Source organism: Nerophis lumbriciformis, linkage group LG17, assembly GCF_033978685.3.
Source record: "Nerophis lumbriciformis linkage group LG17, RoL_Nlum_v2.1, whole genome shotgun sequence".
Classification (NCBI taxonomy): domain Eukaryota; kingdom Metazoa; phylum Chordata; class Actinopteri; order Syngnathiformes; family Syngnathidae; genus Nerophis; species Nerophis lumbriciformis.
In genome coordinates, this window is record NC_084564.2 from 10,882,074 (window position 1) to 10,895,513 (window position 13,440).

Sequence of the window (13,440 nt, forward strand, 5' to 3'; positions counted from 1 at the left end):
ATTTAAAATAGTTTTGTCAATTTGTTCTGGTCTGAAACAAATTGGCCCTTTAAAACATATCTTTGTCTTTGTGTGTTGTATGTAGACCACATTGCTTAGCAGAGTTCAGTGATGCAAATGCATGTCAAGTTGATCAACAGATTGTATTATTCTCCAGTGCAATAATAGTACTAAAATTAAGGCTAAAAGGGCATTAAATGGGGCCTTAAAAAAAATTAAAAAAAATATATAAGTAACTAAATAGTTACTTTTCACAGTAACGCATTACTTTTTGGTTTAAGTAACTGAGTTAGTAACTGAGTTACTTTTGAAATAAAGTAAGTAGTAACTGTAACTAGTTACTGGTTTTCAGTAACTAACCCAACACTGTGTATATGTATATATTATTTACAGTACAGGGCAAAACTTTGGACACACCTTCTCCTCATTCAATGTGTTCTCTTTATTTTCATGACTATTTACATTGTAGATTGTCACTGAAGGCATCAAAACTATGAATGAACACATGTGGAGTTATGTACTTAACAAAAAAGGCGAAATAACTGAAATCATGTTTTATATTTTCTTCAAAACAGCCACCCTTTGCTCTGACTACTGCTTTGCACACTCTTGGCGTTCTCCCCATGAGCTCCAAGCACACCTGTGAAGTGAAAACCATTTCAGGTGACTACCTCTTGAAGCTCATCAAGAGAATGCCCAGAGTGTGCGGAAAAAGTAATCCGAGCTGAGGGTGGCTATTTTGAAGAAACTAGAATATAAAACATGTTTTCAGTTATGTCACCTTTTTTTGTTAAGTACATAACCCCACGGGTGTTCATTCATAGTTTTGATGCCTTCAGTGACAATCTACAATGTAAATAGTCATGAAATTAAAGAAAAGGTGTATCCAAACTTTTGGCCTGTATATGTATATATGTATGTACAGTATGTATGTATGTATGTATGTATGTACGTACGTACGTACGTACAGTATGTACGTGCGCGCGCACACACACACACACACACACACACACACACACACACACACACACACACACACACACACACACACACACACACACACACACACACACACACACACACACACACACACACACAGGAATGATAAAACATCCACATTTCGATGTCCGGCCCCTGAGGCCTTGGACTCTTGAAACTGTGGCCCTCTTCATGATGAAGTTGAATAGCCCTGCCCTATGTCATATATTCGTATCACTCTGTAACTCTAATTGCTTCAATGAAAAACATTTGCGCAATATCCAAATTCTTTTTAGTTTCACCTCCAACTTTCACCCCTTTTGATTGGACAGTTGACGTGATGAGACAAATTCGACCGGCCATAATGTGCAGGATATACACATGGTAGTGTAATATATACAGTAGGAAAGGGATTCATATGGCCCAGTGACGTGCAGTCACTAGAGGCAGGTGAGGCGGGGCCTCACCTGCCATCATGGAAAGAAAAAAAAAGTAAAAAGAAAAAAAATTAATTAAATTGTTATATGTATCCAGTGATTATACTATAAAGTTATTTTCCATTTAACTTCACCAGTTTTAGATTATTTTTATTCAAAATCGCTGAATTTTCCACATTTGCCGTTCAAATACTGAGAAGAGACGGTGCGGTGAACAGCAGCCAGTGGAGGCACGTCACTCAGTGCCTCAACATGGATTCCGGACTCGGCTAACTGCTAGCCTGCTGTGCAGTGAGACTGTATTGCTATATGAACTATATTATACATTTCCATAGTTTAGTTAGCTGAGGTATATAATGTACAGTGTATTTTGTCAACATCTGTATGTGTGTAAAGTATTTCTTGTGCTGAGCGATCATAAAACGGCTGCAAAAGACGCACTGGCTGAGGCTCCAGTAGCCCCGCCTCCTGCACCCCCGCCGTAGAATTGTTATATCAACTAAAGCCCACACTTAAACTTGCCACGTGCAAGATTGAATCTATTTAAAAAAGTTATTTCATAAGAAGCCAAAAAGTGCAAAAACAATAATGTTCGTGTTGGAGGAGTTGTGAATGACTGCAGGGCCACAACATTAGGTACACCTGCAGACTGCATGTGTATCTAATTCACAACTCCTCCAACACGAACATTATTGTTTTTGCACTTTTTGGCTTCTTAATAAATAACTTTTGTAACCTATTTTCATGGGCTTTCCTCTTTGTGATGTTAAGTTCCTGTTATGCGCTGTTATACAGTATATGCCTTGAGCTCTTATTTTGAAGGCGCTAAGAGCGGAAGTGATGTCACGTTGCGGAGGTTTTTGAAAGAAGGTAAATAAAGTGGTCCTCGTGTAAACTGGAGCCTCCGTGTTTGTTATTTTGTAGTTTCATACAGTATAGGCGACATTTATAAACCCTTGGTTACACTTTTTTAAATAGATTCAATCTTGCACGTGGAAAGTTTAAGTGAGGGCTTTAGTTGCGGCGCATGGACTTAATTTCTAAGTAAAGGTAAGACCATAATAAAGTTTTTTTATTAACTGTGCTTTTTTGTGTGCTACAGTTTGTATGTGTTAAGTTAAAGTACCAATGATTGTCACACACACACTAGGTGTCGTCTGCATTTGACCCATCCCCTTGTTCACCCCCTGGGAGGTGAGGGGAGCAGTGGGCAGCAGCGGCGCCGCGCCTGGGAATAATTTTTGGTGATTTAACCCCCAATTCCAACCCTTGATGCTGAGTGCCAAGCAGGGAAGAATGCTGGTATGAGCTTTTAAACATAACCCGTTAACTGCTGCCAATCAAATGGTGAATAAGATACTCTTTAGGGTTCATATGTTTGTAAATCTGACTGTGATGAAGTCAGTGCCTCACCAGCCATCAACCTCACCGCACGTCACTGATATGGCCCCATTTCTGCGTTGATCTTTTTTAAACATTTTGCAATGCAGTCTGTTGAAAATGACGCATAGCAACTGACGCTGTGGTCCCAGTTTAAGATATTCAACACTTCTGGCAGATGGAGTGGACAGTGCACCCTCCCCCAATTCGTCACGTTTCATGTGTCGGATAAACCGTGACGAATCCCCCTTCCTACTGTACAAGCTCACCCATCTCCAGGTACTCGCTGAAGAGGCCTTCACAGACCAGCAGCTGGTAGTTTGCCTCCCAAGGATACATGTCCTCCTCCTCCTCTCCTTCCTCCTCCTGAATCTCCTTCACCCTTCGACTCCGCTTCCTCTTCTGCCACCACGCCCTCAACTTCCTGCCACACAAGCGGAATGAGCGCTCTTATGTAGACCTACGAGTCCTGCCAGCTGGTCTGCATGGCATCTTACGGGCAGACGAACTCCTGGATGTTGTTGATCAGCTGTTTTCCAACCATGATGACCAGCAGCTCCTGGGCCAACTCGATGAGACATCCGCCTGCCCCGCACTGCAGCATTTAAAAATAAATCAAATCAATATCTCGTAAAATCTTGCTGAATGATGTTCATCACAACTCACGTCTTCATTGCGCACTCCGAACAGCGAGACATAGTTTCCAGGGTAGCCGACAAATCTGGACAAAAAGCAACAAAACAATATACAGTCGTGGTCAAAGGTTGACATACACGTGTAAAGAACATCATGTCATGGCTGTCTTGAGTTTGTAATTGTAATCAGTTTTTTTCATAGTTTGGCCAGGCTCCAGTGCGACTTATATATGTTTTTTTCCTTCTTTATTATGCATTTTCGGCAGGTGCGACTTATACTCCGGAGCGACTTATACGCCGAAAACTACGGTACTTGTTTGTCACAAAAAACATTCATGAAGTTTGGTTCTTTTATGAATTTATTTATTGCTATTCTTTATAACAGGGATGATCACACTTTTTCTGCAGGCGAGCTACTTTTCAATTGATCAAGTCGTGGGGATCTACTTCATTCATATACAGGTAAAAGCCAGTAAATTAGAATATTTTGAAAAACTTGATTTATTTCAGTAATTGCATTCAAAAGGTGTAACTTGTACATTATATTTATTCATTGCACACAGACTGATGCATTCAAATGTTTATTTCATTTAATTTTGATGATTTGAAGTGGCAACAAATGAAAATCCAAAATTCCGTGTGTCACAAAATTAGAATATTGTGTAAGGCTAATACAAAAAAGGGATTTTTAGAAATGTTGGCCAACTGAAATGTATGAAAATGAAAAATATGAGCATGTACAATACTCAATACTTGGTTGGAGCTCCTTTTGCCTCAATTACTGCGTTAATGCGGCGTGGCATGGAGTCGATGAGTTTCTGGCACTGCTCAGGTGTTATGAGAGCCCAGGTTGCTCTGATAGTGGCCTTCAACTCTTCTGCGTTTTTGGGTCTGGCATTCTGCATCTTCCTTTTCACAATACCCCACAGATTTTCTATGGGGCTATGGTCAGGGGAGTTGGCGGGCCAATTTAGAACAGAAATACCATGGTCCGTAAACCAGGCACGGGTAGATTTTGCGCTGTGTGCAGGCGCCAAGTCCTGTTGGAACTTGAAATCTCCATCTCCATAGAGCAGGTCAGCAGCAGGAAGCATGAAGTGCTCTAAAACTTGCTGGTAGACTGTTGCGTTGACCCTGGATCTCAGGAAACAGAGTGGACCGACACCAGCTGGACTGCTGCTGAGTGGTCCAAAGTCATGTTTTCTGACGAAAGCAAATTTTGCATTTCCTTTGGAAATCGAGGTCCGAGAGTCTGGAGGAAGACAGGAGAGGCACAGGATCCACGTTGCCTGAAGTCTAGTGTAAAGTTTCCACCATCAGTGATGGTTTGGGGTGCCATGTCATCTGCTGGTGTCGGTCCACTCTGTTTCCTGAGATCCAGGGTCAACGCAGCCGTCTACCAGCAAGTTTTAGAGCACTTCATGCTTCCTGCTGCTGACCTGCTCTATGGAGATGGAGATTTCAAGTTCCAACAGGACTTGGCGCCTGCACACAGCGCAAAATCTACCCGTGCCTGGTTTACGGACCATGGTATTTCTGTTCTAAATTGGCCCGCCAACTCCCCTGACCTTAGCCCCATAGAAAATCTGTGGGGTATTGTGAAAAGGAAGATGCAGAATGTCAGACCCAAAAATGCAGAAGAGTTGAAGGCCACTATCAGAGCAACCTGGGCTCTCATAACACCTGAGCAGTGCCAAAAACTCATCGACTCCATGCCACGCCGCATTAACGCAGTAATTGAGGCAAAAGGAGCTCCAACCAAGTATTGAGTATTGTACATGCTCATATTTTTCATTTTCATACTTTTCAGTTGGCCAACATTTCTAAAAATCCCTTTTTTGTATTAGCCTTAAGTAATATTCTAATTTTGTGACACACGGAATTTTGGATTTTCATTTGTTGCCACTTCAAATCATCAAAATTAAATGAAATAAACATTTGAATGCATCAGTCTGTGTGCAATGAATAAATATAATGTACAAGTTACACCTTTTGAATGCAATTACTGAAATAAATCAAGTTTTTCAAAATATTCTAATTTACTGGCTTTTACCTGTATATAATTTATATTTACGTATTTATGAAACATATGTTTTTGTTAACAAGTTAAAGGTGTTTAATGATAATACAAGCATGTTTAACACATATAGTTAATAAATTAAAGGTGTTTAATGAAAATACAAGTATGTTTAATACATATAGTTAATATTGTTAATAAGTTAAATGTGTTTAATGATAATACAAGCATGTTTAACACATATAGTTAATATTGTTAATAAGTTAAAGGTGTTTAAAGATAATGCAAGCATGTTTAACACATATAGTTAATATTGTTAACAAGTTAAAGATGTTTAATGATAATGCAAGCATGTTTAACACATATAGTTAATATTGTTAATAAATTAAAGGTGTTTAATGATCATACAAGAATGTTTAACACATATAGTTAATATTGTTAACAAGTTAAAGGTGTTTAAAGATAAAACAAGCATGTTTAACACTTATAGTTAATATTGGTAATAAGTTAAAGGTGTTTAAAGATAATACAAGCATGTTTAACACGTATAGTTAATATTGTTAACAAGTTAAAGGTGTTTAATGATAATACAAGCATGTTTAACACATATAGTTAATATTGTTAATAAGTTAAAGGTGTTTAAAGATAATACAAGCATGTTTAACACATATAGTTAATAAGTTAAAGGTGTTTAAAGATAATACAAGCATGTTTAACACATATAGTTAATAAGTTAAAGGTGTTTAAAGATAATACAAGCATGTTTAACACATATAGTTAATATTGTTAATAAGTTAAAGGTGTTTAAAGATAATACAAGCATGTTTAACACATATAGTTAATAAGTTAAAGGTGTTTAAAGATAATACAAGCATGTTTAACACATATAGTTAATAAGTTAAAGGTGTTTAAAGATAATACAAGCATGTTTAACACATATAGTTAATATTGTTAATAAGTTAAAAGTGTTTAAAGATAGTACAAGCATTTTTAACACATAGATTCCTTTCTTTCATGAAGACAAAAATACAGTATAAGTTGGTGTATTACCTGATTCTGATCACTTGCATTGATTGTAATCAGACAGTGGTGCTGATAACGTCCGCATTTTCGAATGGAGGAGAAAAAAAGTCCTCCTTTCTGTCCAATACCACATGAAAGTGGTTGGTTTTTGGCATCTTATTTATCCAGCTTCCGTACTCCTCTGTATACACTTTACAAGAAATACATTGTCGGCAAACTCCGTAGCTTGCTAGCTTGTGCACGCCAGCTTTCTGAGACTCTTATTTTGTTAGCGCAGGCAGGATGAAGCAGAGCTTTTATTGTGCAACTGTGCAGTCGGTCTTTGGAGTTTTGACGACAGGTATGGCGCCAGAGTCTGTTGAAATAAAGTGTTTCTCGCCTTCCAGTCGGTAATTTTAATGAGCTGGCAGCAGCCAGCGTCATCTCAGAAGACCCTCGGGTGCCGTGAATGTCAATCAAGTGACGAAAGTGACGTCATAGTGAAGATTTATGATCGCTCATTTTTAGGACTATTTTTTTAATGCCTGGCTGGTGATCGACGGACACACCCTCCACCATCGACCGGTAGCTCGCGATTGACGTAATGAGCACCTCTGCTTTATAAAGTAAGACATGTCTGCATATGTTATATTATTCTTTTATTTTTCCATATTTAACATATTGTGTTGAAGTTTGGAGAAATGTTTATAGAACAAACATAGACCCAATAATTAAACTTCAAAAAAGGGTAATTAGAATAATACACAAAGCTTGCTGCTATGAACATACCAATCCATTATTTATAAGTTATAATTAGAGATGTCTGATAATATCGGCCGATAAATGCTTTAAAATGTGATATCGGAAATTATCGGGTTTTTAAAAAAATTTATTTTAGTTTTTTTATTAAATCAACATAAAAAACACAAGATACACTTACAATTAGTGCACAAACCCCAAAAACCTCCCTCCCCCATTTACACTCATTCACACAAAAGGGTTGTTTCTTTCTGTTATTAATATTGTGGTTCCTACATTATATATCAATATATATCAATACAGTCTGCAAGGGATACAGTCCGTAAGCACACATGATTGTGTGTGCTGCTGGTCCACTAATAGTACTAACCTTTAACACTTAATTTGACTCATTTTCATTAATTACTAGTTTCTATGTAACTGTTTTTTTATATTGTTTTACTTTATTTTTTATTCAAGAACATGTTTTTAATTTATTTATCTCGTTTTATTTTATTTTTTAAAAAGGACCTTATCTTCACCATATAATTATATATATATATATAATTATATATATATATATAATTATATATATATATATATATATATATATATATATATATATATATATATATATATATATATATATATATATATATATATATATATGTATGTGTGGGAAAAAAAATCACAAGACTATTTCATCTCTACAGGCCTGTTTCATGAGGGGGGGTTCCCTCAATCATCAGGAGATTTTAATGGGAGCATTCACATACCATGGATTATATAGGGCACAGAGTGGGTGGGTACAGGCTGGTGTAGGGGCGTGGTGATTGGCTCATGTGTTACCTAGGAGGTGTTTCCGTCTGTGGCGGCATGCTGTTACAATTTCGCTGCGCTTGTTGAGGGATGAATACCTACCGGAATTAATAAAAGGCTATCGATGCTGTCATCTAGCAAAGCTGAATTTGACCAAGCAACCCCCCCGTACCAAAAAGCCCTTGATGAAAGCGGATACAATTTCACCCTCACCTATGAACCCACGCCAGGAAACCAACCAAAAAAGAACAGAAAACGAAACGACATCATCTGGTACAACCCCCCATACAGCAAAAACGTCTCAACTAACATTGGACACAAATTCCTCAATCTGATTGACAAACACTTTCCCAAAGACAACACCCTAAGAAAAGTATTCAACAAGAACATCATTAAATTGAGCTACAGCTGTATGAACAATATACGACAAATCATCTCAAACCACAACAAAACAATTGCAAATGAGCCGTCGGCCCCCGGACAGAGCGACTCCAAAACCAACAAAGGCTGTAACTGTCGAAAGAAACCTGATTGCCCTCTCAACGGGGGGTGCTTACAAACATCAGTTGTCTACCAATCTAAGGTAATACGCAAGGACATTAACACATCCGACACATATGTAGGATTAACCGAGGGAGAATTCAAAACCAGATGGAACAATCACAAGGCTTCTTTCAGGAACCAAAACCTGCGGAATACCACAGAACTCAGCAAACACATTTGGGACCTCAAAGACAATAATGTTGAATATTCAATAACATGGCAAATTCTTGCATCCAGCACACCTTACAATAGTGGTAATAAAAGATGCAACCTATGCTTGAAAGAGAAACTGTTTATTATTTACCGTCCAGACCTGTCATCCCTCAACAAGCGCAGCGAAATTGTAACAGCATGCCGCCACAGACGGAAACACCTCCTAGGTAACACATGAGCCAATCACCACGCCCCTACACCAGCCTGTACCCACCCACTCTGTGCCCTATATAATCCATGGTATGTGAATGCTCCCATTAAAATCTCCTGATGATTGAGGGAACCCCCCCTCATGAAACAGGCCTGTAGAGATGAAATAGTCTTGTGATTTTTTTTCCCACACATACATATATTGCGCTCTACTACGGTATCGAGCACTATTTTTTGGATAACCTTATTAAGACATATATATATATATATATATATATATATATATATATATATATATATATATATATATATATATATATATATATATATATATATATATATATATATATATATATAATAATGTATTTATCTTATTTTATTTTATTAATTTAAAAAAAAAGAAGGACCTTATCTTCACCATACCTGGTTGTCCAAAATAGGCATAATAATGTGTTAATTGCACGACTGTATATATCGGTATCGGTTGATATCGGTATCGGTAATTAAAGAGTTGGACAATATCGGAATATCGGATATCGACAAAAAGCCATTATCGGACATCCCTAGTTCTAATGTGTTAAAATTTTCAGATATTGTGTTTTTAAAAACAATGGAAATGATGTTTCGAGTAAAGAACAACAGCCTTTCAGCTTGTATTCTTAGGTTATTTCAATTAAGAGGAGAAAACTATAATTTATGAGGGATATTGATTTTTGAAATAGGTAAAGTAAGAACCAATATAAAATATAAATGTATTTCAGTTTTAGGAGTTAAATGGTGGAACAAGCTCAGTGACGAGTTGAAGACATGTAGTTCTTTGTTAAAGTTTGAGAAAACCTTGAAAGGTGAAATAAATGAAAATTATAAAATATAGTAACAATTACTTTCATCCCATTGATTTTTTTTTTTTTTTTTTTGTTTAACGTTGATGTTCCAGGCAATCTAATTTTCAGTGGAGGTATAGGATGTCATGTCTGTGTGATCATGTTTTGTTTTAGTCATCTTCGGTTTTGTTTTTGGACTTTTTGTGCACTTTTGTTTTGTTTTGTCACCATAGCAACCATTAGTTTTCACCTGTCACGTCACGCACGTGTTTCACGTTTTGAGTCACGCACCTGCTTTCACTAATCATGTCTATAGTATTTAAGTTCATTGTTTTCAGTTTGTCGTTCTGGCGACATCTCACATTTATGCTCTGTACATTCCTGACACTTGTCCAAGCCAAGTAAGTTTTTGTTTATTAATGCTATAGTCTTTTGGTTTCATAGTTTGTTCTCCGCCACTGTGCGCGCTTTTCGTTTGTACTTTTTTTTGATGTATTAAATCATGTACTTACATTCCCGTCTCGCCCGAGCCAACTTTCCGTTGCCTTCTAGAAAAACTAAACCCCAGGACCCAGTCATGACATAGGATAGGCAAATATAAGCTTTGGCTTCAGCCTATTCCTTTTTCGGTCATTCTTTTTATTTTTGTGTGTAAATGTGTATGATTGTTATATATGTATAAACATCTGTACTGTTAAACTGGTCACACAAAATGGTTAATGGTTGATGGTTGATTATATGACCGAAATAAACTTATTTCATTCATTCATTCGTTCATTCATTCATTATGGGTCTACTGAAAATGTGAGCAAATGTGCTGGGTCAAAAGTATACATACAGCAATGTTAATATTTGCTTACATGTCTCTTGGCAAGTTTACCTGCAATAAGGCACTTTTGGTAGCCATCCACAAGCTTCTGCTTGAATTTTTGACCATGACAAAATTGGTGTAGTTCAGCTAAATTTGTTGGTTTTCTGACATGGACTTGTTTCTTCAGCATTATCCACATGTATAAGTCAGGACTTTGGGAAGGCCATTCTAAAACCTCAATTCTAGCCTGATTTTGCCATTCCTTTACCACTTTTGACGTGTGTTTGGGGTCATTGTCCTGTTGGAACACCCAACTGCGCCCAAGATCCAACCTCCGTGATGATGATTTTAGGTTGTCCTGAAGAATTTAGAGGTAATCCTCCTTTTTCATTGTCCCATTTACTCTCTGTAAAGCACCAATTCCATTAGAAGCAAAACAGACCCAAAGCATAATACTACCACCACCATGCTTGACGGTAGGAATGGTGTTCCTGGGATTAAAGTCCTCACCTTTTCTCCTCCAAACATATTGCTGGGTATTGTGGCCAAACAGCTACATTTTTGTTTAATCTGACCACAGAACTTTCCTCCAGAAGGTCTTATCTTTGTCCATGTGATGTCAGATCTAACAAAAACAAATATTAACATTGCTGTATGTATACTTTTGACCCAGCAGATTTGGTCACATTTTCAGTAGACCCATAATAAATTCATAAAACAACCAAACTTCATTAAGGTTTTTTGTCTTTAATCTCCTTTCTAATGAGTTCAATTTTCTTATTAAACAAATTCATAAAGTCATCTGCCGAGTGGGTGGAGCTGTTGGGAGGAGTCCCTTGTTGGGTTAGCGATGCTACTGTACTAAACAAAAATTTAGGGTCGTTTTTGTTGAGGCGGATGAGATTTGAGTAATATTTAGCTTTAGCTAAGGTAAGCATGCGTTTATACGATATTAAACTATCACTCCATGCTTGATGGAAAACCTCAAGCTTGGTCGCGCGCCATTTGCGTTCCAACTTTCTACATGATCATTTATGAGCTCTGGTTTCTTCTGTAAACCATGGGGTGCGCCTTTTAGGGGCCCTTTTTTGTTTTAGCGGTGCTATACAATCAATGGTTTTGCGCAGGGCATTGTCAAAGTTGTTAGTTAGGTTATCAATAGAGCCGACATAATTGGGGAATGGTGCCATTACCGAAGGCAGTAGGTCAGCAAGAGTCATCGTTGTGGCAGCATTAATGTTGCGGCTGCTATAGCAGTTATTATTATTATTAGTTTGTTGACAATGAGTCAGAACTTCGAATTTTATAAGGTAATGATCGGACCAATTTGTGACCAACAAGTATGTGCTCCAATCACAAAAAAATAAGATTTGTAGAAATGATTGGAAACTCAAGACAGCCATGACATTATGTTCTTTACAAGTGTATGTAAACTTTTGACCACGACAGTACCTCCGGACTCCTGGCTAGCCTCGCTAACAAGGTAACAGGTAGTTTCCTGTTCCTGTGTTGTGGGCTCCTCACCTGCCTTTGAAGAAAGCGATGTAAACTGGCGAGGAGTAGAAGTTGACAAACTGGAAAATGAAGACTTTGAGGATAAACATGTCTTCGTATTTGGTCTGAGTGCGGTGCATCTCTAGTGCGAACACACAAGCAGGAACACATTATGACACACAACATTCCAGCCAAGCTCCATACCTGCCAACTTTTGAAATCAGAAAAACCTAGTAGCCAGGGTCCAGGGGCCGCAGGCCCCGGTAGGTCCAGGACAAAGTCCTGGTGGGGGGTTCAGGGGGGCCCGACGCAAAATGATTATTAGCATTCAGACAGGTTCAAATGTTGCTAAAACCATCACTTTTCTATCAGTCACAGTGACTTTTCAAAACAAAAATATTACAGCAAAAATCATATGGGTTGATTGACATGTTTATTCTGTAAGCTAACTTCAATAGTTTGAAATTATTTTGACAGTTAATGCCAGTTATCCTGTCAACCTTTCACAAGACTTCAATTTGTTAATTGAAAGTATAAACAGTATAAACACTTTTTACAGTAAACAAATGGTAAAACAGTACTAAACAATTCCATTAAAAAAAAAATTGGTGTCATTATTAACTTTCTGTCAAAGCTTGTATAATCTACTGCCTTGTTCAATTGTAAAAAATATTCTGTGCCTAAAATTCACATTTCTATCACAATTATCATACTGTAAACATGGTAAGCTAACTTCATTAAAATTAATAGTCCTGTCAATAGCATGGAATTACAATTCAAATGTAGTTTTTTTGTAAGCCTTTCAAAAGAATTCAAAATATGAAAAATTAATGAAAATTAATTTAAGCCATCAGACACTTCAAAAGTGGCACATCACATCTCTAATGTAATCATTTGAACTTTTCAACAGAAATAGCACTGCAAAAATATTAAGGACATACTTCTGTATTTTGGTAGTTATGCTGTCAACATTTAACAAGATTTCTTCAACTTGGACTTGAAAGCATAAATAGTATAAACACTTTTAACAGTATAACAGTACTAAACAATTCCAATAGATAACATTGGTGTCATTACCTTTTTGTGGCTAAAATCCAAATTTATTCTATCAGATTGATCATACTGCAAAAATGATATGGTAACTTTATGATAAGTTTACTTCATTAAAATGTAATTCAATAGCATCATTAGCATGGAACTACAATTCAATTGCAGTATCGCTAGCAACGGCATTAGACTTGTGTTTTTTTGTCCCAACGTGGTCTTTTACATCGCTAATTCCTCCGTGTCCGATCGAAAAATCTTGTCTGCACAAGGTGCAATTCGCGTAGTTTTCACCCTTTTTGGAACGGATAGGCTTTTGAATATTCTTCACGGAATGACTGCAGTTTTCTTTTCG

At 37.2% G+C, this 13,440-nt stretch overlaps 1 protein-coding gene across 1 annotated transcript in view; it reads right to left on the bottom strand.

Moving 5' to 3' along the window:
* The window catches only part of ano7 (anoctamin 7), a 61,550-nt gene that overhangs the window by 10,026 nt on the left and 38,084 nt on the right, over window positions 1–13,440 (bottom strand). Inside the window, exons 16-19 of the mRNA XM_061972443.1 lie at window positions 12,072–12,183; window positions 3,462–3,516; window positions 3,293–3,390; window positions 3,065–3,219 (exon numbers count right to left, since the gene is read on the bottom strand). Coding sequence (XP_061828427.1) covers window positions 3,065–3,219; window positions 3,293–3,390; window positions 3,462–3,516; window positions 12,072–12,183 — 420 coding nt within the window. The remainder of the gene's footprint in view (window positions 1–3,064; window positions 3,220–3,292; window positions 3,391–3,461; window positions 3,517–12,071; window positions 12,184–13,440) is intronic.